Genomic DNA, 22,703 nt, shown 5'->3' with positions numbered 1-22,703 from the left:
GCTCGTCCTGCCGCCGCGGGGAGTCAAACGGCCGACGGCCCGGGGGCCCACAACGGCCATTCTCACATGGCCCGCCCCATCCATCCATCACGTGCGTACACGTATGAAGCGGGAGCTTGTCTGAACATACGCATTTATTGTCACATTAACAAGAGAGTACATCAGAGCCCACTTCACATTGAGCTTTGGTACCATAGCGTGTGGTTAGACTAGTACATAGTGGACAAAACGTCCGTCGGTGGGACACATGACGGTTGCGGCTGCGCGCCTTCCGTGGGCGCACAGAAGACCTTCATTGTGAGCAATTTGCTCCAATTCTGCTCAGACGTTCCCATCGCACGGCGTACAAAAGAAAGGCACTCGTTGTAGGGCGCAAAAAGGCAGTGATTGGCCGTACAGTGCTAACTCCACGTACAAATCTTACAACAAACCTAAGAAACATAACCGGAAGGCTCAACGGGAGCCATTTTGTGCCAAGATACAACTACAAAAAACAAGGCCACAGGCAGTGATACGCAGGAACAGTGGTACCTCTACGTACAAAATCTCCGACGCCAGAAACGTTCGGCTTACGAGAAGGAGGGGGTGGCAGCCATTTTGTCCCAAGTTACAACGACAAAAATTCAAGTTATGAAATGTCAAATGAAATATCCCCTTCAACTAAAATGAGCTAACTACATTCGTTTTAGTGGCTCATTAAAACTTTTTGTTGTTGTTGTTGCCTATACTATACATTTGTACACAAAATATTCAATCATTTACAGAGTTTAGGGGATAGAATGCTGATCCAAGGTCAAATATGCTTCTACTTACAAAAAAAAAATCACTTCTGGAAGCAATTGATTTCACAAGTAGAGGTAGCATTCTATTTCTTATTCTTCTCAGTGTAAGAAGCAGAAATCCTCACTGGCCCATGGCAGCTTCATTTCTTTTCTGTCTCTTTTGAACTTTTTGGGATTCACCGGCTGCTTAGTACGCAAGCAAAGTACAAAGTGGCTACGGGGATTTTCCAAAGGATTGTCTCATTCACTTCTTCATTTTTGTTTGTTTGTTTGTTTAGTGTTCCAAGGTGAAGAAGGCATGACAGCAAAGTCATGCGTACGTGACACGTCTCCAAAATGAAGCAAGAGCACAAGCCAGCGAGGATATATATATATACCGGTCAAAATGTAACCCACCGTGAAGATCCATGCATTCTCCACATAAAGTGCAAATTTGACACACAAATTGGAATGAAAGCATCTACCAAAAGAAACACAAACCGAGATTGACAACAAAACAAGAACGCGACTTGTTCAACGATATTATATTACAAAACAGTGCATAGAAAAGGGTTAGTTGGTTGTTATGCTTGCATGTCATTCCTGGCTATCTGTGTGCATATTCACAAATGTAACAAATACCGGCAAAAAAATAGAGTGACATGAGGCTAATAGCTCCTAAATAATCGATGGATTACATGCAGTGACATAAGAATGTTTTGAGGAGTAAAGCCTATCTGCGTCATGGCACAATTCTTCCAACGATGAAGGTGCGGGATTTCACAGACTGACTGACTGTCTGTCTGAGGGAAACATGTGGAAACATGTGCTCGTATCCATGAAGGAAGGACAAAGTGTCTGGGGTGCTAGAGCGGACGTAGAAAAGCGGACGTAGCTCCTGGTTGCCCCCGTCGTGCTACATTCTACTTTTGTGGCGTTTCCCTTTTGTGGCGCTTTCCCTTTCCCCCCCCCCCCCCATTTTTGGCTTTAGCCCAACTAAAGAAAGCTGTCCTGTACCTCCGGCGTCCCCGAGAAGCCCAGCAGCGCGTCCCTCTCGCTGGTCCCCTCCAGACGCTCTTCCTCCGGGAGCGTATCGGCCGTGTCCTGGGACGCCGAGTCCGTCTCCTCCTCCTCCTCCTCCTCCAAAACCAGAGACCTTCCAAAGACAAACAAGGGCACAGTTACCGTGCGATTGCACCTATTGGGTGAGGCCTCTAGTGTTGACAAAAAGCCACAAGGAAGACACGGCACTGAGTCAATAGAACATTTGCAGATGAAATTTGGGAGACGGCTTTTGATTTTTGCCTTATGTCTCGCCGTCTCAAGCCCGGCCGCTTTTCTCCCTGGGACAAATCCAATCGTGACATTCAAGCGGCCAGTCAAAATATCAGTCGTGGATTTGCCCGCTACGCCCAATTGCACTCGGCCTCAAATCTATTGGCCCGACGGACTCTGGCAACCGACAGGCCGGCGGACGCCACTTTTGCCCCGGCGACCGGGTGAGGCAACGGGACCGTACCCGGAGGGGCTTTCCGACGGCGGGCCGGCGAAGGCGTCCTCGGGCTTGGGGTCCGGGATGGGGACGATGTAGTCGTTGTACGAGGGGAGGAGCTCCCGAGAGCTCGGCGAGCCCGAATCCCGAGCGCCGGGCTCCGGGCCGCCCGGAGCCCGGCGGGGCTTGGTGCGGGCCACGGCCGGGTGGTCGCTCTTCAGGAAGCTTTCGTTGACTTGGCTGTATTTCTGTTAAAAAAAAAAGGGTACGACAACGGATTAGCTCTTGGCTTCTTCATTGGTGGATACAGCAAGCGTTATAGACGACAACAACAAAAAACATCTTACCTTTTTATAGGTTTCAGTCAGCATGTTGCCCATGCTATGAACTAAAAAGGAGAACTCGGGTCTCTTCTCAAAGGTTTCGTCCCAGCACGTCTTCATAATCTCGTATCTGAAATGTCAAAGAAAAGAGCCACATTGGCACCGACATGGAGGCCGACCCACGACACCCGTCAAACTTACACTCCTTCGCAAGCGTGCGCGGGTTTGCCCATGCGGTAGCCTCTCTTCAGGGCGCTGTAGAACATTTCGTTCATGGGTAGGTCCGGGTAGGGGGTTCCTCCTGAACAGAGCGGCCCACAACCGCTATCATCAGTAGCCGCAGTTTACCCGAGACCCGAAAGGTGGACCGACGACACCTCAGAGCGCTGGCCAATCCGTCGGCGGGGCACAGAGTGGTAAAAGCGCCGCCCATTGGCTAACGAATCCCACGCCGAATGTACCGCGGTAGTATCGGCTGGCTCGGTTAATGACATTTGACGTGGACACACTGGCCGAGTTTCCTCTTAAAAATTGCCTTTGTGTTGGTGCACACAGAAGAGCGGAATTGACAACGAACGGCGGCTCACCGACTCGCACAAACTCCGTTTATGGCTCATGCCTCGGGGGCCGCCAGACACTATCAACAAACCTATAAACTTAAGTCTTATTTGTTTATTGCTCGACTGAAGAAAAAAAAAAAAGCCATGGGAAAAACTTTTGAAAAGAATCAACCTTTGGCGCAAACAAATAATAGGACGGCCGATGTTACTTTCAAGTAGTTAAAAAAAAAGCAAATGTTGGCATCGAACCGCCATCTAAGAACTCAGAGTGTCCATCCCCGGCCGGTTCTGCCGCGTAAAGACAAACGTTCAAATGATTGACGCGATGGCGACGGACGGGGCTCACCCAGTGTGAAAATTTCCCAGAGAAGAATTCCGTAGGACCACACATCGCTCAGGCTGGTGTAGAGATTGTGGAAAATACTTTCTGGCGCCATCCACTTGAGGGGCAGAAAAGTCTGCAGGACAGAAATAACAACCAAATTAGAAAGAAACAAGAAAAAAAAAAAAAAAAAAAAGAGTGTTAGAAAATGGAAAGCCCAAAGGCAGAAGGAAAGTGGTCCAGTGTGTTTTAGAGCCGCCACTTTTCACGGCAATTGTGGAGTTCTTCAAAACACTTGGCCAGTACACAAGCTGAAACTAAATACAAGACTTTATAAATAACTTCCTTTAAATAACGCCCAATGCCTTTCACGGTCTCCAAGTATTTGTAAAAAGGGACAGAAGAAAGATAAATATTGCTCTTATGTCACAAAAGATTTGGACATTTTCACAGTTCAATGTCGTGTCCAACAATAACTTTTATATCTCGGGGAAACGTCTGCTATTGACGGAAATTGAGACGAGTCAAAGATGTTTTTGTTTTTCTCACCACGCGCATGATCAATTTTTGTATTTTTCCATAGGGCTCTGTGTAAAACAAAAAACAACAATCTTCAAATCATATCTGAGGGTGCACCACTATGACAAAAAATGTTTTTTTTTTCTCCTCTCAGTCTGAGCGTGCTCTCAAGCATAGAAAAAAAAGCATCCAAATAAATAAATAAGGAGGCAGCGGGGCAATTTGCCGTCACGCTTGGGGCGGACTGGATCCCCGGAGTATGATTTGAATGTTAAAGAGGGCCCGGAATGATGAGAAAAGCCTCCCGGAATGATGAGAAAAGCCTCCCGTAATGAATGCTTTCCCCTATGCGCCGGATGTTCCGCACCGTCCCAAATCCCAAATAAAACGCTCCGGCTCCACGCAACAATGACGGGACTGTACGCCAATGGCCTCTGCAGTCAGCAGATCATAATCAAAGAGCATTTTTCAAATGTGACGGAAATCCAAGACGCCATCATGTGCGCGTATAGACCGCAGGAAACTGCCGTCCGAGCAGTCATGTGTCGATAACACATCCATTCCGCTGATCCGTTTGGTTCCGCCGCGTATATCTTCCGTCAATAGCCGTCATGTCATTCAATGGGACCACTGTACGCTTCATGTGTCAACTGGCGTACGCACGTTCCGAGACAAAAGGGGAATAACCAGGTCAAAACTTACACGTTTCCTCTTTTTAGTTTACTTGAGGTGCGCCAGTGTGCCTGTCTCCCTGTCTCCCTGCCTCCCTGTCTCCCTGTCTCCCTGCCTCCCCCCCGCCTCCCCCCCCCCCCCTCCCTCCCTCTCTCCCTCCCTCCCTCCTACTCACGCTGCCTTTGGAGATGTAGTTGGAGTCGTGCATGATGTCTCTGGCCAGTCCAAAGTCGCAAATCTTCACCAGTTTGCCCTCGCAGATCAACACGTTCCTGGCGGCCAGATCACGATGGACGCACTGCAAGACATAACACATCATTTAGTACCTCGCTTCAATTTGCTGCTTAGACTGAAAAGGTCTCTGCTCTTTTTTACATTCGCCATTAGGCTGTTCTGGACGATAGGATGGATCCTGAGACATGACTTTTCGGGCCTTCTGATATGTAAAATCATCAACGACATCATAAGAAATGTGTTACAATCAGAAAAAAATATATACACGATAGCCCCATTTCAGGGTGGATGCAGTGACGCCCTACTGACGCTAGAGGGGAGGCAATGCCCTTTCCGCAAACCAAAGTTTAGGCTCCGCAATTGAAATGGAAATTTAGGAATAACAGTTTAGAGAAGGGTGGTAAAATAGAGCGGATAAAACGTAAAGTCTTACGTTCTTGGAGGCCAGGAACTCCATGCCTTTGGCCACTTGGTAGCTGAAACCCAGTAGGTCGTCATAGGTGAGTGTGGACGAGGTGCTGATCACCAGCTCCACTCTGCTTTCCACTGTAAACCATAATAGAAGATGAGGCGGGAAACATGAAAATGGCCGTCCACTAAACAACATCAAATCGACGCGATCATCGCCAACATCGTCACATGCCAAATCTTTGCCACCACCACGAGGAGTCCCCAAAATAAAAAAAATGTAAAAAAGGACATGAGCCGCATTCAGACCTTGTTCCTGGTAGAGGTCCTGCTGGTAGGCCGACTCGTACGGAGACGGCTGGATGTCGGCGTACTTGACGGAATCCGTCTGCTCCTGCATGGGCACGTAGATGGACGGCTGCTCTTTGCTCATGTCCATGTAACCGCCGTCGCTCTCGCTTCCCAAGGACGCGTAGCTGTGTGGGAGAGAATTGGCCCCAGACCCAGTTTGGTTGCTGGGACGCATACGTGCCGACTAGATCTTACGTGCTCCCCCTCGGGCCCTTCCGGGTCCCAAAAAGTTGACTTAAAGGAAGGAGGAGTGTAAAATTTTTTTTAAAAAAAGGGTGTTTGTATTCTTTCTTCTCACCCTTTCCTTTGACCGAGCGGACTGCTTCCCCCGGAGATCAAGTAGTCGCCGTCTTCCCGGTTCTTCTCGGCGTGATACTGCAAGAACGCGTATTTGTTCCTGTGCAGGTAGTCCACCAAGTCGCCATAGCGACAGTACTCCGTCACCAGGTAGAGAGGACCTGATTGGTGAAATTAGGGTGTGTGTGTGTGTGTGTGTGTCAGTACAATGTTGAATGGATGCCCAACACACAAACGACACCGCTCACCATGTTTGGTGCACGCTCCCAGTAAGTTGACCACATTGAGATGAGGACCCAGGTGACTCATTATCTTCAACTCGGACATCAGGGCTTGAGTCTCGCTCCTTCTGGCTGTCGCTAGATGGAGACAAAGGGAGGGGGGGGGGGGGGGAGCTTCAATTTGGGATTTCAAAACAGGACGCCAACACGTCTCACTGGCATGGTGGCAGGGAATTCCAAAGGCATGGCTTACGTACATTTCAGCATTTTCACGGCCACTTTTGTGCTGGATCGGGAATGGGCGAGACCATAGGCCGTCGCTTCCACCACCATGCCGAAAGCTCCCGAACCGAGTGTGCGGCCTGAAAAATCAGTAAAAATAATTTTAAAAAAAATAAAAAAAGACAAATTTTTTTTTTTTTTTTCTTCTTCTGCCCATTTAAGCAAATATTGAATTTGAAAAAGGGATTTCATGGCCATTGACCTGTGGAGATAAAAGTTTACGGGGCTGTGGGGGTCTACTCACCCAACACCAGGTTGTCTCTGGGCATCTCCCAGGTGAGGTCGTAAGGCAAATGAATGGGGTCCACGTAGATGTACTCGTGGCCGTCCTGGCTCACCGACTCGATGACCTTCCAGCGGATCTCGTAGCGGGGTTTCTAAGCGGGACACGGGTGAGCACTTTTGCCGCGGGACTCTACCGAGGCGTCTGCGTGGCGGGAACTCTCACCTTTCTCCACAGCGCCACCAGGATGACGACGGACAGGATGATGACCACCACCAAGGCCAGGACGGCGGCCAACACCGCCCCCTGGGAGAACAGAGCTGCGGGGCAGGAAAGGGAAAGGAAAGTGATTTGCCAGGATGGAAATATCCAAAATGCTTGCATTTGCTTTTCATTGAACTGGACCATTTTTTTAGATGTTCTTTTTTCAAAATGGCTGAACGTTGACACTTTGCATTGAAATACTAAAAAGAAGGCGAGCGCTTTAATGACACGGAGATAAAAGATAAAAAGTGATGTTTTGGACACTAGCGCATTAGCCAAACAGAAGATAAACAAGTACTACATGATCCTGTGTGTTCCCGTTAGCATGTGTTTGCCACTGCTGAAGCGCTTGATCTCTTAACTAGCTAGCACAATTTTACAATGTCACTCGCTGTACTTCAAGCATAAAGTTGTCAGCAACCGACTTTTTTTTTTTGGGGGGGGGGGGGGGGGGCTGTCATATTTGCGCTATTAGTCTTTTGCCATCTAAGCATGCCTCAAATTTCGGCAGAGGAATGTTAGCACGAGAGAAAAAGTATATTTAGAGCAAGTGTCAGGATTTGGCCAACCTGTCCACCACGTCGCTAAAACATCAACGTTGGCGGAATTCATCTGGCGAGCTCAAGTTTTTAAGTGTGTTTGTTTAGCTCCCCCTCATTTTATGGCATGTTTTTTCTTTCATGACATTTATGGTACGACAATAAAATGTCTGTATTGAAGTACTAGGGTTAAAAAAGTCCCCGTTCATTTCATGTTGATTATTGAGTGCTAGAACTATATGCTTTTTTTTTGCTTCCTATTTGAAAGGCTGCACGGAAGCAGATTTTCAGTAATACCCAAATCCTAACTAACCCTGGCCCCTGCCCATGAAAGCAGACTTACCGCCGGAGACCAGTTTGACGTCTCTTCTGTCCACCACCCCCAACTGGTTGGTGGACTCGCAGCGGACGGTGACGTGTTGCGGCTTGTGGAAGGTCAGCCGGCTCCACACCTGATGGGTTTGACGCCACTCGCTGCGAGTGACGTCGGTCTGGACGCTCAGCACGCCGTCTTCCGGCGCCAGGGCGTGCCACACGGCGCTCTTGTTGTTGCACCTGCCAGGGAAAAGGACAGCGGTTCACGGACGTCCACACCGAGGCGGATGTGCCGGCGGTCCTTTCCCGCTCGGCCTTACTTGAGCGTGCCGTCGCAGCTGTACCACCGAACGGTGGGGGCGGGGACGCCCTCGGCGACGCAGGTCACCAGGTGCCGTTGCCCGGGAAGGTGGCGATCGGTGAGGTTTCGAATCTGAGAGGGAACTACGTACACAAAGCGGATGGTTAATCCCGGCCGGCCAAGTCGAGCGAGCCGCTTCCGAGAAGCTCCTGCGGCTTTTGAACGCCGTGGGTCGTTTCCAACAACCCCCACCCCCACCCCCCCCTTACTCCCCCACCTTGGACTTCCAGGTCAAAGGTCACATCTTTGGCGTCATCCCCGTTGGTGACCCGGGCCGTGTAGCGGCCTTTCTGCTCGGGCCTCACCCGCACCAACATCAGGACGCTGACGTATCTGCCAAAGAGTCACACGACGGGTCAATGCACGTGGCCGGACGGCCGGCCGCTAACCATATACCTTTGGTGTTCAACATGCAAACTCCGCCCGCCCGGGCACCTGGGAGGAAGCCCGTGGCTCTTGAAAAGCTCCGAGGGGGGCTTACCCGATCTGGCCTTCTCGTCTGTCGACGATGATTTTGTCTCCCGAGATGGCCGTGCCGTCTTTGCTCCAGCTGACCGTGGGCGCGGGATAGGCCTCCACTACCACCTTCAGCTCCACGTTTTCCTGCAGACGGGCCCGAACGTGGCTATCCCGGGCCGGTTGCATTTTCACAAAGCCGCGTTCTGAGAGAAAATAGGTCCAGATGATGTTAAAAATAGATAAATAAGAGGAGGACAAAGCCGTTACTCGTCGAGCTCGCTAAACGGACGGCTTGTTTGACCGCATTCTCCGAGCCAGACCATTTCTTCGGTTAAACTAAAGACGAGCGGCAGCGGTGAGCGTTGGAGACATTTGAAATACGTTATAAACACGACACGCCTCGCTGAAGACAGAATAAGCGTCTGCTAACGCCCAGAACAATGGAATCCCCTTTAGTATATGCATTGGGATAGGCTTGGGCACGCCCTTTTCCAGGGTCCAACCAGCTAGCCGAGCGAGCATTCATGTTTTTGGGATGTGGGAGGAAACTGGAGTACCCGGAGAAAACCCACACCAGCCCGAGGACAACGTGGATTGGACACCTTGACTTCTTGGAGTTCCACAAATAACTCCTCTAGGTATTGCTTTTCTTCAACCCCCAAAAAAAACCTTCCTTTTTTGCCGGACCTGGCCAAGCGTTCCCATAATAAGCACTCTGCTATTGGACGCCCCACCACAATAATAATCTGGAGCGCTCCAGTTTATGATGGGTGGGCGTGTCTTACCCAGCACGGTGATGTTGACGCCGGCGGAGGCCATCTGGTCCCGCACCCCCTCGTGGACGTGGCACACGTAGTTCCCGCCGTGGGCCGGCGTGACCCGAGGAAAGACGAGGCAGGATCTCATGCTCGTGGGGGACAGGACGTCGGTCAGCGGCTCCACGTCGGCGGCCTGCGGGAGGAGACCTTTCAGAGGAACGCACGGGTGACGGAAAGAGAGCCCTCGGCACACGGTGATCCCATCCGGGCTCCCCGGGCGGCCGTGGCCACTTCTGGGACACGACCGGCCTTAACGGGGAACAAAAGCTCTCTTGGCCACGCTACTCACCTCCCCGTCGGGGACGTCCCAAGCAAAAAAGACCAGTTCGGCTCCGTGGACGGTGCAGTTGACCGTCAGGGGCTCGCCTCGCTTCAGCACCGTCTTTGACGAGTTGACGTAGGCGTGGATGGCCTCCGGGACTGAAGGGAAAATAATGGGGGAGGGAATTTCATCGGGCAATTCAACCACAGCACGTACAGCTGGGCTAAAAGAGCGTACTGTTCTACCGAGATGGGCTCAAACTCACAAGTGGCGGAATCTTCAGACGAGGGTCGCACAAATATGGATATTTTTTGGGGGGGGGGTTTGGATCAAATGTAATAAAGTAACAAAATGGTGAAGAGCAAAAAAGGGTTAGGCTAACTTGTTTATCTTCTGTTTGGCTAACCCTAACCCTGGCAAAATGTGAAAAATGCTTCTAATTTCTCCCTTCCTTCCTTCATTTTCTACTCGGACGTAAAAGTCAAAAAAGAAAAAAGCGTCACGGTGGAGACTTACCCAGGATACTGAAGACGAAGAAAGCCTGCGATTCTTTCACCTCTCCGTTCATCTCCCCTCGACAGACGTAGGTGCGGTCCTCCAAGGCGGCCGTGTAGCCCTCGCCGGGGACGTACTCGCCTCGGACCGGCAGGTCGCCGTGCTTTTCGTACAGGGACACTCGGATCTCCGGGTCGGTCACCACGCAGGGGATGGTGGTCAGCTCGCTGGTCTTGCTTAGCATGCCGTGAGCGCTCTCCACGAACCACACCTGGGGATCTGCGGGAACGGCTGGGATTACGCTTTGCCGCCGCGCCGACCCAAAGGGACGGGGGTCGGGGCGGGGGCCGTGACCTCACAGACCTGGGACAAACACCGTGACCTCCTTCTTTTCTCCGCTCAACGGATCGACGCACAGATACACGCCCGTGTGCTTCCAGCTCACGTTCCACAGGCTCAAGGCGCTGGAGTTGGCGGCGTTTGCCGTCATTCCGTAGCTCCCGCCGGCGCCGCCGCCGCCGCCGTCGGGGCCCCCTTCCACTTGGAAATAAGGAACGTCGTCTCTCTTGAACTTCCAGGCGGCCTTCCCGGATCCGGAGCAGGTGAGCGTGACGTCGGAGCCGGCGGCCAGGACCAGCTCGCCGTCGTGCGGCCACACCTCCAGGCAGCTGCTGTCACCCTGGAGGAGCGGGACTGACACCACGACGGCGGGGGTCAAGGAGACGGGCAGGGTCAGGGGTTAAATCGACACGACGCGCCGGACCGGTTGCCCCTTAGCGTGTTGACGGACACGACCGGCGTGGAGAGGATGCGACGACGCCTCGTTAATGACGTGTCTATTAGAATGGCCAAAGGTCAGGTGGGGGTGGGGGAGGGGTGGGGGGTGCACTGGGTTTAGGGCCTTTGTGCCTTGCGTTTGGCAACGTGTTCGTGGTTTTGGGGAAGACTAAAAAAGGAAATGCAGGAAGCGTAATTTTCGTTTTCTGGGTATTCCATTTTTTCTGGCATATTAGCCGTACCCCTAAAATGAACACGATGGAATTTTAGTGAGGCAACGTGTCGCGGCAACGCTAACTCCAACGTATACTTTTATAATGGGGAGGAATTTTTCGTCGGGGGGAAAAAAATGGTTGTAAACTCGTATTTGGCATCCATTCTGCTCTCCCAAACAGAGATTTTTCACCAGAAGAGATTTTTTCCCCGAGTAAACCCGTGAACTGGACGTCCCATTGTTAGTGTCGCGACCGCTGGCGTGACCAGACGTGGACTTTTCCAGCTTCTCACCTGTGAGCGCCCAACGGAGGATGAAGAGGGTGGCGCCCCTCATGCTCACACGCCCGGCCTTCTGCAAACAAACAGACGGACAGACAGACAGACAGACAGATAGGCGCTTTGAATGGCACACGTCAACGTTGACACCCGAAAAAGAGCACACAAGTGGCGTTCTGGAGAAAAAGCAAAAATAGTTTGTCCTCGAGGCGGTCCACCCAAGCGGGAAAATCTGCTTGGCGTTCACCCCAATTGCCCCTTTTGCCCAATTGCCCCTTTTGCCCTCCTCCTGATTTGAGATACGAGTGAATCTGCGTGACCATTTGAGGTGTTTGCTTCTTTCCCTTTTTTTTTTTTTCTCCCTCCTCATTTGTGGCTCCGCGTCTGGTGCTGTTTGATGCCTGGCTGCACCGGAACAGAGCGCCAATGTCTGCTTCCTCTCTCTCTCCTGCGTTTGGACCACCCGCCAACGGGTCAGTCAGCGCCCGCGTCTCTGCAAGGCGAAGACGAGCGACAATGCCAGGCCCCGCCAGGCCCCGCCAGGCCCCGCCGGGGCCCCGCCAGGCCCCGCCAGGCCCCGTTAACGCCACGCTGAGCCATTAATTGGAAACAAGAGTGTAACGGAGGGCATTGGCACGAGTCGGTGGCCACCAAAAAAGGTTTTTTTGCAAGACTTGGACAAAAACGTCGGGCCCCGGGTGAATCGGAGCGGGGCTTTTCTCTACGGAGGTGATTCTCCCTCCCCCAGATTGGAGGAATCGGAGGTCCCACTTGTAAAGTTCCAAGGCGGAGGGAGGAGTTTGGGCGCAATATTGACGTCTGGAAACGGTTAAGGGAGCATCGCCGCTAACGTTTACGCAAGAGGGTGGGAAAAAGAGGCAGGCCGGAAGGAGAGATCTTGGGAAGAGTGAGGGTGGATGTGCGAGTCCACAAAAACAAAAAAAAAAAACAAAAAAAAAGCCTGATATCTTTCAAAACATATATTACATTGCTCACTCGGCTCATCTATTATGGATTCATCCGTCCAAGGTGATGTTTCCAACTCAAGTCTTGGGCAGCTCCCAAAAAAATGACTCGTCCATTTCCTGTTGCGCCTACTTCTTATAAAAATAGGTGGAAGACTAACAAACACTACTCCTACTTTTTTTGTTTCAGCGAATGGGGAATGCTTAGCGAGTTTTCTGGACTATAAGTCGCTCTTTTTTTGCCCCTATTTTGCCTGGTCCAGAGACTGCTTCTCAAGTGCGACTCATAGATGTACTTTTTTTTTTCCAGTCTGACCACCAACAGCTATCGTAGTGTTATGTCACATTAGCAAGTGGCTATTTTGTCTGTTATTCCCTATTGTACTTTAACATGTATAATCTTGTTTTTTGTTAAAAAAATTCAAGTAAAAAAATCCATCTTACACTGTGATTTATGAAGTATAGATGGTGTGTTGTTTTACACAACCACAGGAACACGTATACACACACACACAGAAATAACACTTTCCCCCCCCCTTGTTTGTGAGCGGTGTGTGCGGGTGTGACGTTCCCACAGTATTCCCGCAGAACTTTCCCATGACCGCGGATACACTTGGGACCCCTCTGGCCATGATGACCAAGTGGAGGGGTCGTCGTCACCCCCCTTTGGGACGGGGGGAAAAAAAAGGGGGGAGAGAAAGAGAGAGAGAGAGAGAGAGAGCGTCCACTCGGGCACCCGAATGGCGAGTGGAGAGTGGGGACAAATCTCTGGGTGATGGGCGCATTTGAGTTCAACAAGCTCCACAGATACTTTCTAAGGGACGAGAAAAATGTCTTTTTGGAAACTATTTCATGTTTGAAACTGGATATAATTGCAATGACATATGAGCTGGACCCTGAGCGCAGACTGGAATCAGCTGGGGAAAAATTGGCAAGTTTTATTAAGTCATCAACGTCGTCATTTAAGCAATGAATTGTCATGTTCTCTGCTACAACAAAAAATAGCACTGGGAAGAAATCTTTTGAGTTATTCCATTTCCCGTCCTGTTCAATTCCCGGTACCACTAGAGGAGCAAAGTGTGGCTAACAAATAGAAAAGCAAGCAAAGTACACTACACTGTCGGCAGCAGCTTATTCATTTTTACAACAATAAAAAAAGGAGTTGAGTTGAGCTCTTGATGGAATAAAAGGTAAGCGCAAGCATCTACTTTTCCAATCTCATCAAGGGTGGCCAACTTAAGGCCAAGATAAACGCAATTTTTTGCCATGGAAAACTGACGTGAACAGAGAACTCTGCTCGCGCTCATGACGGATGTAGTGTTATCTGGCCTGCCTGGCGTGACTTTTCTCCCAGATGCTGGGAATCCAGTGACAGGGTGACCCTTCCCGCTGACAAACAAAACAAACAACAGGCGCTCCACTTTAAGTGTCACCCGTCGGGGTGGGAGGATGCCGAAACGCCGTCCCCCCCCCCCAGGGTCCCGGGCGACTTGTAAGGCCGCCTCCGCGCTCATCTCCACACGCCATAACTGCACAATTCTCTCAAACATCTGGCAGTGATAAGCAAAAGCCCAACGAGGGAGAGGTGGGAAGCGCTTTGCCGTGCCTATCTTTGCTCCAGCGCAGGGTCACTTTTCGCCATGGGCAATTTGGGTGACCGCCTTAGGGTGCCATCTTCTTTGGGGGCACGCGTGTCACTAAAGTGTCACCACATCCAGTCAAGAGTGGGGCAGTAAAAAAATAAAAAATAAATCCCACTGTCAAATTTTTGCTTCAGTCTATACATTCAAAATGCAATTTATTACAAGATTTGTTTTTTCCCCCCCCTCAAATTTAACAAAATAAAAGAAGAGCTACATTTGTGTGGGGGCGAGATTTATGTCACATTACTTAGAAGCGCCGGGGGGGTGATGTATTGCACTTTTAAAATAGGAGGATACATTTGACTTGACATCGAATGGCTAGCTGATGAAGTACACCTTCATTAATGGACTCTAACACTAACACGCGCTCGTAAAACCCGCGGTTGATTTATTCCGAGAAAAGGGGAAAAAAAGAAGGAAAAAAAAAAAGCCTTGTAAGACACAGCTGGAGGAGTCTCACTTCCTGTGCGGGAATGTCTCCTGGATTTAGGACGGGGGTGAATCAGACTGACCAAATCCCCAACTAGAAAGTTACGGCGAACAAAGTGGGAGGACGGGCCGGGCCGGGGCCGGGCCGGGGCCGGGGCCGGGGCCGGCGGGGCGGGCGCAGAAATACTGGAAAGAAAAACAACAGGCAAACACGTCGATTTTTTGAAGTTGGGATGGTGAAAGCAAATGGGCCCAACAGAAGGTCAAATGATTTTTTGAAGAATGCAATCACCACGAGCCACTCCAGGCCTATAAGTTGACGCCGGCGGACTGGCGGCGTGGGAAAATGATGACCCCGTGCGTCCGTGTCCAAACAAACGTTCATTTTTATCAGCCGGCCAAATCCCCACTGAGGGCCAACCTCTGCTCCTACCGCCAAGTCAACTCTTAAGTTTGAAGTGAACAAAGCCACCTCCCACATTTAAGCCCTCTTTTTGGGTACCACTGTACCACCGTATTTTTGGCACTAAAAAGTCGGACTTTTGCATCACATTTTTCTCGGGCCGGCAACTTCCACTCCTATCCGTCTTTTTCATTCATAATCTGACCGCCAACAGTTAGTTATCTCGTCTTTTTGAAACTATAGAAGGTGATTATTTGGCCTGTTAGTCTCGATTTTACAACGATTTTAAAAAAGGTATAATGTTGTTCCCAATTTTCTGATAAACATAAAAACTAGTCCACGAAAAACACAACTCGTACAGGCAGCTAGCGGTCCCACCCACCCACACACACACACACACACACACACAGCACACGTAGCACACGTTCTTGAAAGTGTCGTTTTTGCGGTTTCCGCCATCAAATGGCGCAGTATAGGCCGTTTGTAGTGGCGACGCTCGCGACACGACGCCGACGCTAAGCGCAACAATGACAGGTTAGGACTTGGCTGGCGTTTGAAATCCCTTTTAACGGATTTGTTTCTCAACTCCAGGGGGAAGGCATTCAAAGTGAAACACGTGTTGCGACCGGAACCATGTTCGTGTTCTAGTTGGACTTGAGCCATAACTCCTTTTCTTTGTCAACACTTGGGCCTCTTTTCAGCATGCGTGACAAAGTCAGTCCCACCCACCACTCCAACTATTTCAGCTCACATGGGGATAGATGGATATTAAATATTGTTGCAATCATCCCACCTTCCCTTTTTTTGGACACTGATGGGTTCAAGCTTCTCAGTCTGCCTCATAAGGAGGGGAGGAAGTCAAAACACACACACACACACACACACCCAGAGACACACACTAGAAAGTCCCTGGGCTCTTACACACCCCTCCAAAAGCCAAAACAGCTGTGTACAATTCAAACCAAGTGTCTAGATCCCACTCTTTTCCTTATACAGGACCATCTTGTAGAGAATGGCAGGGACGAGTCACGGTTTTGCACTTTTTTCCTGCACTTTTGGCTAAAACGGAATCAGTCCAAGTCAACAGTCTTGACATATGGACCCCAAAACAACTAACACCGATGGGCTTGCTTAAACCAATGTGGAGACATCTACATCATATTTTGATCATGAAAAAGTAACAACCGGATATTTTTTCTCGTTTCTGCTGGTTCACAAGAAACACACACACACACATACCAGCGCAATTAAAAGAAATGTAACTAAATATATTAAAATTCCCAAGTCATGGTGAACATGTACAAAAACATTTCGCAGTCTTTTATCATATCATAGTTATATTCAAAAATAATCAGAAAATATTCCAATAGAATAGAAAGGCTATGAATAGCATGCTAGCAGTGGAGAATAAAAAGATTGCCAATTAGGAATTATTTTCATTACGCAGACTTTTCCGTCACCTTTTTGGGTGGATTTGTGTTCTTCAAAAGTTATTTATTGTGAGGTTTCCATAGCACCTTGAATTATGTATCCATTTTTTTATTGGCTCAGATTCATTTTAATTGACCGTGTTTTAAAAATGGCCTTAATGTGATTTTAAAAATGCATCAGCCATCCGTTTAATGGAATACATTAAAACTCTATAGGGCCATTCAAAGTAGAAAAAAATAAATCAACGATAATGCTTAAGTTCAACGAGGCCGTAGGTGAACTGGAGCTGGTGGCAAGAATGGTCGCCGATAGTCTTGCCAACATGCATGTTTTCACGACGTGCGAGGGGGAGAAAAAAAGCAAAGTTTCTGCATTTTAAAAAAACACACACACACACACACACACACACACATGGCGACCCCACACAAGAAGGTGGGAACCTCCTTTGGGCGGATGTACTAACCACTTCTTCCCACGTGCCACCCAGGGTGTTCAATTCTACCTCTTAAAACTGGAAAACTTTCAGTCGAGATTACTGGAGCAAGACCAGTGGCATTCATTTGCGTCCCGTATCCAGTGTGTTTTTGTCCAAAAGCCCGGGCCAAATGCGCCGCTGGGACGTAACACTTTGAGCTCCTCAAGCCAGATAGCTTCCAAACAAGTCTCTAAGTGCGCCATTAAAGAAGCGGTGACTAATCAAGGCCACGTTCTCTTTAAAAGTAGTGATTAATAATGAATAAGCCAAGAACGGACGGACTGACTGACTGACTCGCCGCCTATCGCCGTATTTGATTAAAAACACTGCGATGACTGTGTTGGTCAATCATGTTCAAGAATACTGTGAGGTCATTGGAATAGTTTGCTACATAACATCTGTTGGAAAACACGGGCACGAGTAAGTGCTAAAGCTGCGAGGTACCTGTGCTGGTGGGATTTGAGCAACTCTTTGTAGCGCCGTCTTCTCCCTTCGGGACGGCGTGGCCGTGTGATTGACAGTTGCCACGGACACGTCTATGGAATCCTGGCAAAGACAGGGAAAGCCGTTATTCTCCACTTTTTTTTATTTCTATTATTCATTCAAATTGCTCCGGTTCGTTGACAACAATCTGCACTTTCGCCCCAATCAACAATGTAGTATTCCATTTGACTTGGAGAATGGAAGTAGCGTCCAACTAACAACGGGAAGGGAGCTCGGCCGTGTTGGATGGCGCGTGTGCACGACGGAGTCCAATCAGCCCACTGGTATACACCGAGGGAATGTGAAGCATATTTCCACATAGCATGTGGCGAGCGGCGAGGGCCGGGAAACAGCCGATGACCACGGATCAGACCGCGCCCGACCCGCTCGGTTGAATCGGAAGCACCGCCTTGCACGTGGCCTTCCCATGTCTTGAGCAAAAGGAAAACTTTTTTTTTTTGACACTGAACGACCATAATCCGATTCATTGCAGAATAGTACCAATCCAAATGACCGTCCATTGTAAAAGTGGTATGACATGAATGTCACGTTCCAAAAGCCACTAGAAAATGCCAGGAGTCAAACTATCCCAAGAGCCGTCTGCATTCACCAGGCACGCATCATCCAAAGGAAATTCCAAAGTGGCGAGAAGGGGGAGACAGGCGCATGCCAGCAGGATGAATCCTCACTTTTGTATAGGCTACTACAAAAAATAACGGAAGAAGGGGCGAAAAAGGCTCCCCGGCCATACGCAAAACTGACGCCTTGCTCTTCTCAGGTGCAAAACATCTGTGTTTTGGCAAGCACGTGCGTCCCGGCACATCAGAGGGCTCCAATTTACAAGTCTTCCTCGCAGATAAACGCAGGCTAGATGTTCCCTAAAATGGCAACTTAGCTCTCTCTCATTGGCGTCTGTTTCTATCGGCTTCCGTCCGGACGGCTCATTATTGGGGAAAGGCCGCGGTCCGGAAAACCCGGAGGATCGCGGGTCGGCCGGGGCCCAGCCAGGAGTGTTTGCGCAAACAAGCGCTTGGGAGGACAGACACAAAAGTGACAAAAGGCAAAGGACGCCTGGAGAAAGCACAAGACAAACACCCTTTCAAAAGGATGGCCGCCAAACGGGGACCTCTGTGCAAAGAGACGGCGCGCCGACGTTTGAACAGGTTGCCTCGTAAGACTCGTTCACAAATACGTGTGCAGCAAATAGCGACCACCCTCCTCACTAGCTGGCAAGCCACCGCCAAAAGAGTTTGACTCCAGTTTGTCCAAAGAAAACCACTTAGAGTGACAACTTAACTTAGCCCCCATGACATGTATTTCTGGATGGGAGAGGATAGCGCAGAACCCGCAAAAAACCCACGCAGGCAGGCCCGGGGACAACTTGCAAAGTGCGCATGGGCAGGTCGCAAATGAACACGCCAGTCACTTACAGTCAAAGACATGTTACAACTTTGAAACAAGCATGACAGTGCTCACCTTGCAAAGATCTCTGCTTGTCCGTGATGTCTTGTGTCTCCAGATGTGCTCTCCCGCTTCTCCTCCCCTTGAAATGAGAGCAGAGGCTTCCAGCAAGTCTTCTTCAACGAGGGCGCCGCTTCAGAGGTGGACACGTCTCAGATGTTCCCACCCCGGGGGGCTCGGAGGTTAATCCCCGCTGTCCTGGGAGTCTGCCGGAGGATGGATGCCTCTGAATCGGGCTGTTTGGATTCTCAAACCACAGCAAAACAGAGGGATGGGCTTTGGGGAGGGGGTTCCTCTCTCCTGTCAAAAAAAAATGTTCTCAATGGAGGTAGTCTCTCACACACACACACACACAACCTTTTTCCTAGACACGTTCACACGAGAGGGGAGACTGTCAGTGGTCTGGTCCTGCTGGAGCTAGAAGAGGCGGGGGAGGACCGGGAGGGAGGTCGCTGCCACGGGGGGAGTACGAGAGGGGCTCAAAGCCGGAGAGGGAACTTTTTTATAAAAAGTAAAAGAAGCCAATTGAGAGAGGGAGCGGATTGCTAAGCCTTTGTTTGCCATGACGAGAAGCCAGAGAACAAGTGAGACAGTCTCAGTTGGCAATAACAATCTGGACCGCATCAAGCCCTCCATAAAACAACAAACACAATGGCAAGGGGAGAGGGGGGGGGGGGGAGAGGGTGAAAGAAAGAGGTCCACAAGGGGGGAGAAAAGGGCTTGGCAGAGTTTGTGGTGGCCTGCTTGGGAAACAAACATGCACGTCTCCCTTTCAAAGGAAAAAGAGACCCTTCCAATTTCAAAACGGCACCATCTTCCAAAAAGGGCCAAATTGTGGCACAGGTCTTACAAAATGCTACATCATCAGCGCAATATTTAATATACAGTTTATTCATAGAAATTGGACCAATACCAAAGAGCGGGAACAAAATCAATAAAAGCCATACGTACATTAAGATGGGAGGCCGTGCCCCGTAATGGCCGTTAAGTGTTTAATGTCGGCCGGCCGGCCTTCCTTCCTTCGCTGCACGGACGGACGGACGGACGGCGGAGGCAAAGGTGACGTGGAGGATTGCGCCGGATGTTTCTTGTCAAATTCCAGCTGCTCTCCAACACATGGAAGCTCTTGAATGTTGTCAAAGGAAAACAGCAAGCACTCACGAGTTCCCCTCCCGTGCACCACAAGCGGCCTTGAAACACAAGAGTCGGATCGGAGGACCCTTTTTACTACGTCGCTGCTAAAGCTCGTGTCATGCTGTGGGTGGGCAATGTAGGCACCATTAAATTTGGGGGCACACGAGAGCCCTGCTCCAAAAATTTGTTTTCAATTATATCACTATAGTTGTCTAGACTATTAGGCCCCATTTCCACTTCAACATAGTGGCCTAGATGCCCTGGCTCCGCAGAGTTCGCAGAGCGGGATTTGTCACCTCCTGGCGTCGGTAAAGTGTCATTGCATCCGGTCTGAGCAAGTGCCATTTATGTGTACACATTTACATTGGTGTTTATATGTTGGCACATGTGGACTCTTTTATTGGGTCAAAATGAAATCTTTTGAAAAAAAATATATCAAATGAAACGTGAGGGTCGTATTTAAGTGTGTATTTGATAAACAGAAATAAGAGAGTGTACGAGGCCTCAGATAAACATTGAATTTTATTTGATGAACAGAAAGAGTATACGAGGGCTCAGATAAATATTGAATTTTATAGACATTTAAGCATTAGGTTTATTTGACCAGCAAAAAGTAGTACTTGAATAAGAAAACTGAAGTGCTCAAAGAGTGTAGAGAGGCAGCTGTCGTGCTCAAGTACATTCGTATATTTTTAGCACGGTGTGTTTATTTAACAGCGGTGTGATGTCAAGATGTCTTCGATGACGCCGTTTATGCTACGTGAATTTTGCTCTAGCGAGCGATGCCAATATGTGTCTTAAGGATTGCAAGTGTGCCAACCACACCGTCCACATGGAATAAACGCTTACTAAGTACACATGATTTATATACATACAAAGTATTGGTTTATGTATTTGTTACACACTCCACGCTCGTCTTGAAAGTCTACTCGCTCTTCACTCTAGCGGTCCAAATAGGTACTGCAACAAACCTTCCAGTAATATATTCAAAACTACGGGATAGTTTAAAAACTGCTTTCAGAACTCGAGGCTTTCTTTTCTCTAGCAAATAAACAATATACTGAAAACTGACCTGGGTTCTCATTTCTGTTTTCCGCGTCTTTATGCAAAATATCCTCCTAGACACAAAAAAAGAAGAGAGAATGTGGCGTTTGTGAGTACTCGGTCGCAAAAAAAAAAACCAAACGCCAACAATATCCATACATAAAATATCTTCCTAAATGGCACTAGAAATAGCAAAAATGTGACTCACCTTATTTTTCTAGTCTGTCCTTGAGGTAGTTTTGACTTCCATCCAGTCTATATTTTTCCATGCGTAAACTAACTCGCTCACAACTTTAGCTTCGCTCCATATTTTTACCTTTCTCACTCGAAAAACAAAATATGTCCCCCAGTTTCAACGCTTGTTCTTCTATTTGCTCATTCCCGACGCCTTTCCATCTTAAAAGAACCGCATTACTCTTTTATTTTGTCTCGTTTCGCCGTGGTAAAGGCTTACCGTTAGCTTTACGCTAATCGGCGAAGCAAAGGCACCTGCGCATAAGGCCCAAGGAAAGCACCCAATCAATGTCGTGAAAATTTAGGGTGACACACGTGACGTGAAAGGCTTCATATCATTGGCTAAACAGTGTTTGTGATCTTCTGATCCGTAATTACCGTTTCACAATTCAGGTTGAATTCTATTTTTACGCGGCAAATGTTTAATGGGGCGCGCGCGCACCTTAAAGGGATCGCTGTGATTAAGGAAAAAAAAAGAAAGAAAGAACAAAAAAGGCCTTGATGATTTAAGCAGGATAAAAAAAAATGCATTTCGCTGCCCCCTACCGTCTGGATTTTAAAGATTCGCCTACTGTATTCCTTTTGGCTTTTACTATTATCATTAGCCTCAGTAATGTGTATTTGGCAACAAAGTTTTTCATGGAAAGAATCTCCATTTTATTCCCATTTAGGTTAAGTGAATAGATTTTACTTATGCTGCCCCCTGAACAGTAGCCGTGTTTAATTACTCGGGGTTAGATCGGATGTGTAGGTCAAAGTGGTTATATTATGCATACAAACTCCAGTTTATGATCACGACACTTTAACTATAGGCACAATAAAAGTGACTATCAGCCACCAGAACTATATAGCACAGGGGGGGGGGGGGGCTGCTGTCATTTTACTTTCACTTTTGCCCACTTCAACTCAAATCAAATTGGAATGACTTGCTCCGCCTCGGCAGCAAATCACACTTTTTCCACGCTTTACAAGACTGCTGTATCAATGTCATAAAATCTGCTGATGTTTTACTATTTTTACTTTAACATAAGTTTATTCTTGGTTTGTGATGGGGGCGGGGGGGAGTCTACTTTTATTGTCTGTAAAACACGGTGATTCTTTCTGCTCTTAGTTGCCACAGCAAGTCGTATTTGTAACTTCCCGATTGATATCACCTTGGGATTTTCTTATCACATTAAGATGGCATTTGAACAGGGGTGTGTGGACCTTCTCCACATCCAATCTATGCCCTCTCTTTGCGGATTGGCTCTCAGCACACTCCATAGAAATCATCGACTTTTATTGCTCTCTAGTCATCGGCGTTTGGCCTCCGAAGGCACCAGTGTGGCTTCTCTGGTGGTCCTAGCTGGCGTCGACCTCTGGAGCGGCGCTCAGCGGCGTCTGGTCGCTCACTCAGCTCTGGCCAATTCCGAACGGATTGCCGTCCTCGGCCACTTTAAAGGACAGACACCAAAACAGCGGTTCAAAATAAGCGGCAGGTGCTCCTGCCGAGATAAGGTCCGTGCGCTCCCACCGGCGCCGTTTACGAGCACAAGCCAGGTGAGTCTCAGGTAA

At 49.0% G+C, this 22,703-nt stretch overlaps 1 protein-coding gene across 2 annotated transcripts; it reads right to left on the bottom strand.

Moving 5' to 3' along the window:
- Nucleotides 1–116: 116 nt before the first annotated feature.
- Nucleotides 117–21,440, bottom strand: pdgfrb (platelet-derived growth factor receptor, beta polypeptide). 2 transcript variants are annotated; one of them, XM_077732792.1, is made up of 27 exons: nt 21,124–21,440; nt 20,944–20,989; nt 19,689–19,927; nt 18,753–19,037; nt 17,238–17,339; nt 11,463–11,523; nt 10,542–10,871; nt 10,200–10,457; nt 9,711–9,841; nt 9,389–9,554; nt 8,626–8,806; nt 8,362–8,477; nt 8,104–8,227; nt 7,812–8,023; nt 6,891–6,985; nt 6,687–6,819; nt 6,418–6,522; nt 6,188–6,298; nt 5,941–6,100; nt 5,601–5,767; nt 5,317–5,429; nt 4,825–4,947; nt 3,483–3,594; nt 2,778–2,877; nt 2,601–2,706; nt 2,281–2,501; nt 117–1,917 (listed from the first exon to the last, which is right to left on the bottom strand). In XM_077732792.1, the coding sequence occupies exons 6-27, from the start codon at nt 11,503–11,505 to the stop codon at nt 1,758–1,760; spliced, it is 3,267 nt and encodes a 1,088-aa protein (XP_077588918.1). In that variant the 5' UTR covers nt 11,506–11,523; nt 17,238–17,339; nt 18,753–19,037; nt 19,689–19,927; nt 20,944–20,989; nt 21,124–21,440; the 3' UTR covers nt 117–1,757. The 2 variants fall into 2 exon arrangements, with proteins under 2 accessions (XP_077588918.1, XP_077588919.1); XM_077732793.1 differs by lacking the exon at nt 20,944–20,989.
- Between the last annotated feature and the right edge of the window lie 1,263 nt (nt 21,441–22,703).

The sequence above is a fragment of the Stigmatopora nigra genome, chromosome 14, assembly GCF_051989575.1.
Source record: "Stigmatopora nigra isolate UIUO_SnigA chromosome 14, RoL_Snig_1.1, whole genome shotgun sequence".
NCBI lineage: Eukaryota > Metazoa > Chordata > Actinopteri > Syngnathiformes > Syngnathidae > Stigmatopora > Stigmatopora nigra.
This window is presented reverse-complemented; position numbering and strand designations above follow the sequence as displayed.

Coding starts and splice junctions, on each gene's coding strand:
- pdgfrb (XM_077732792.1), bottom strand. CDS start 11,505: ATGAGGGGCGCCACCCTCTTCATCCTCCGTTGGGCGCTCACAG. Junction 10,872..11,462: donor CCTCCGTTGGGCGCTCACAG/GTGAGAAGCTGG, acceptor TCGTGGTGTCAG/TCCCGCTCCTCCAGGGTGAC. Junction 10,458..10,541: donor GGTCACGGTGTTTGTCCCAG/GTCTGTGAGGTC, acceptor CCGTTCCCGCAG/ATCCCCAGGTGTGGTTCGTG.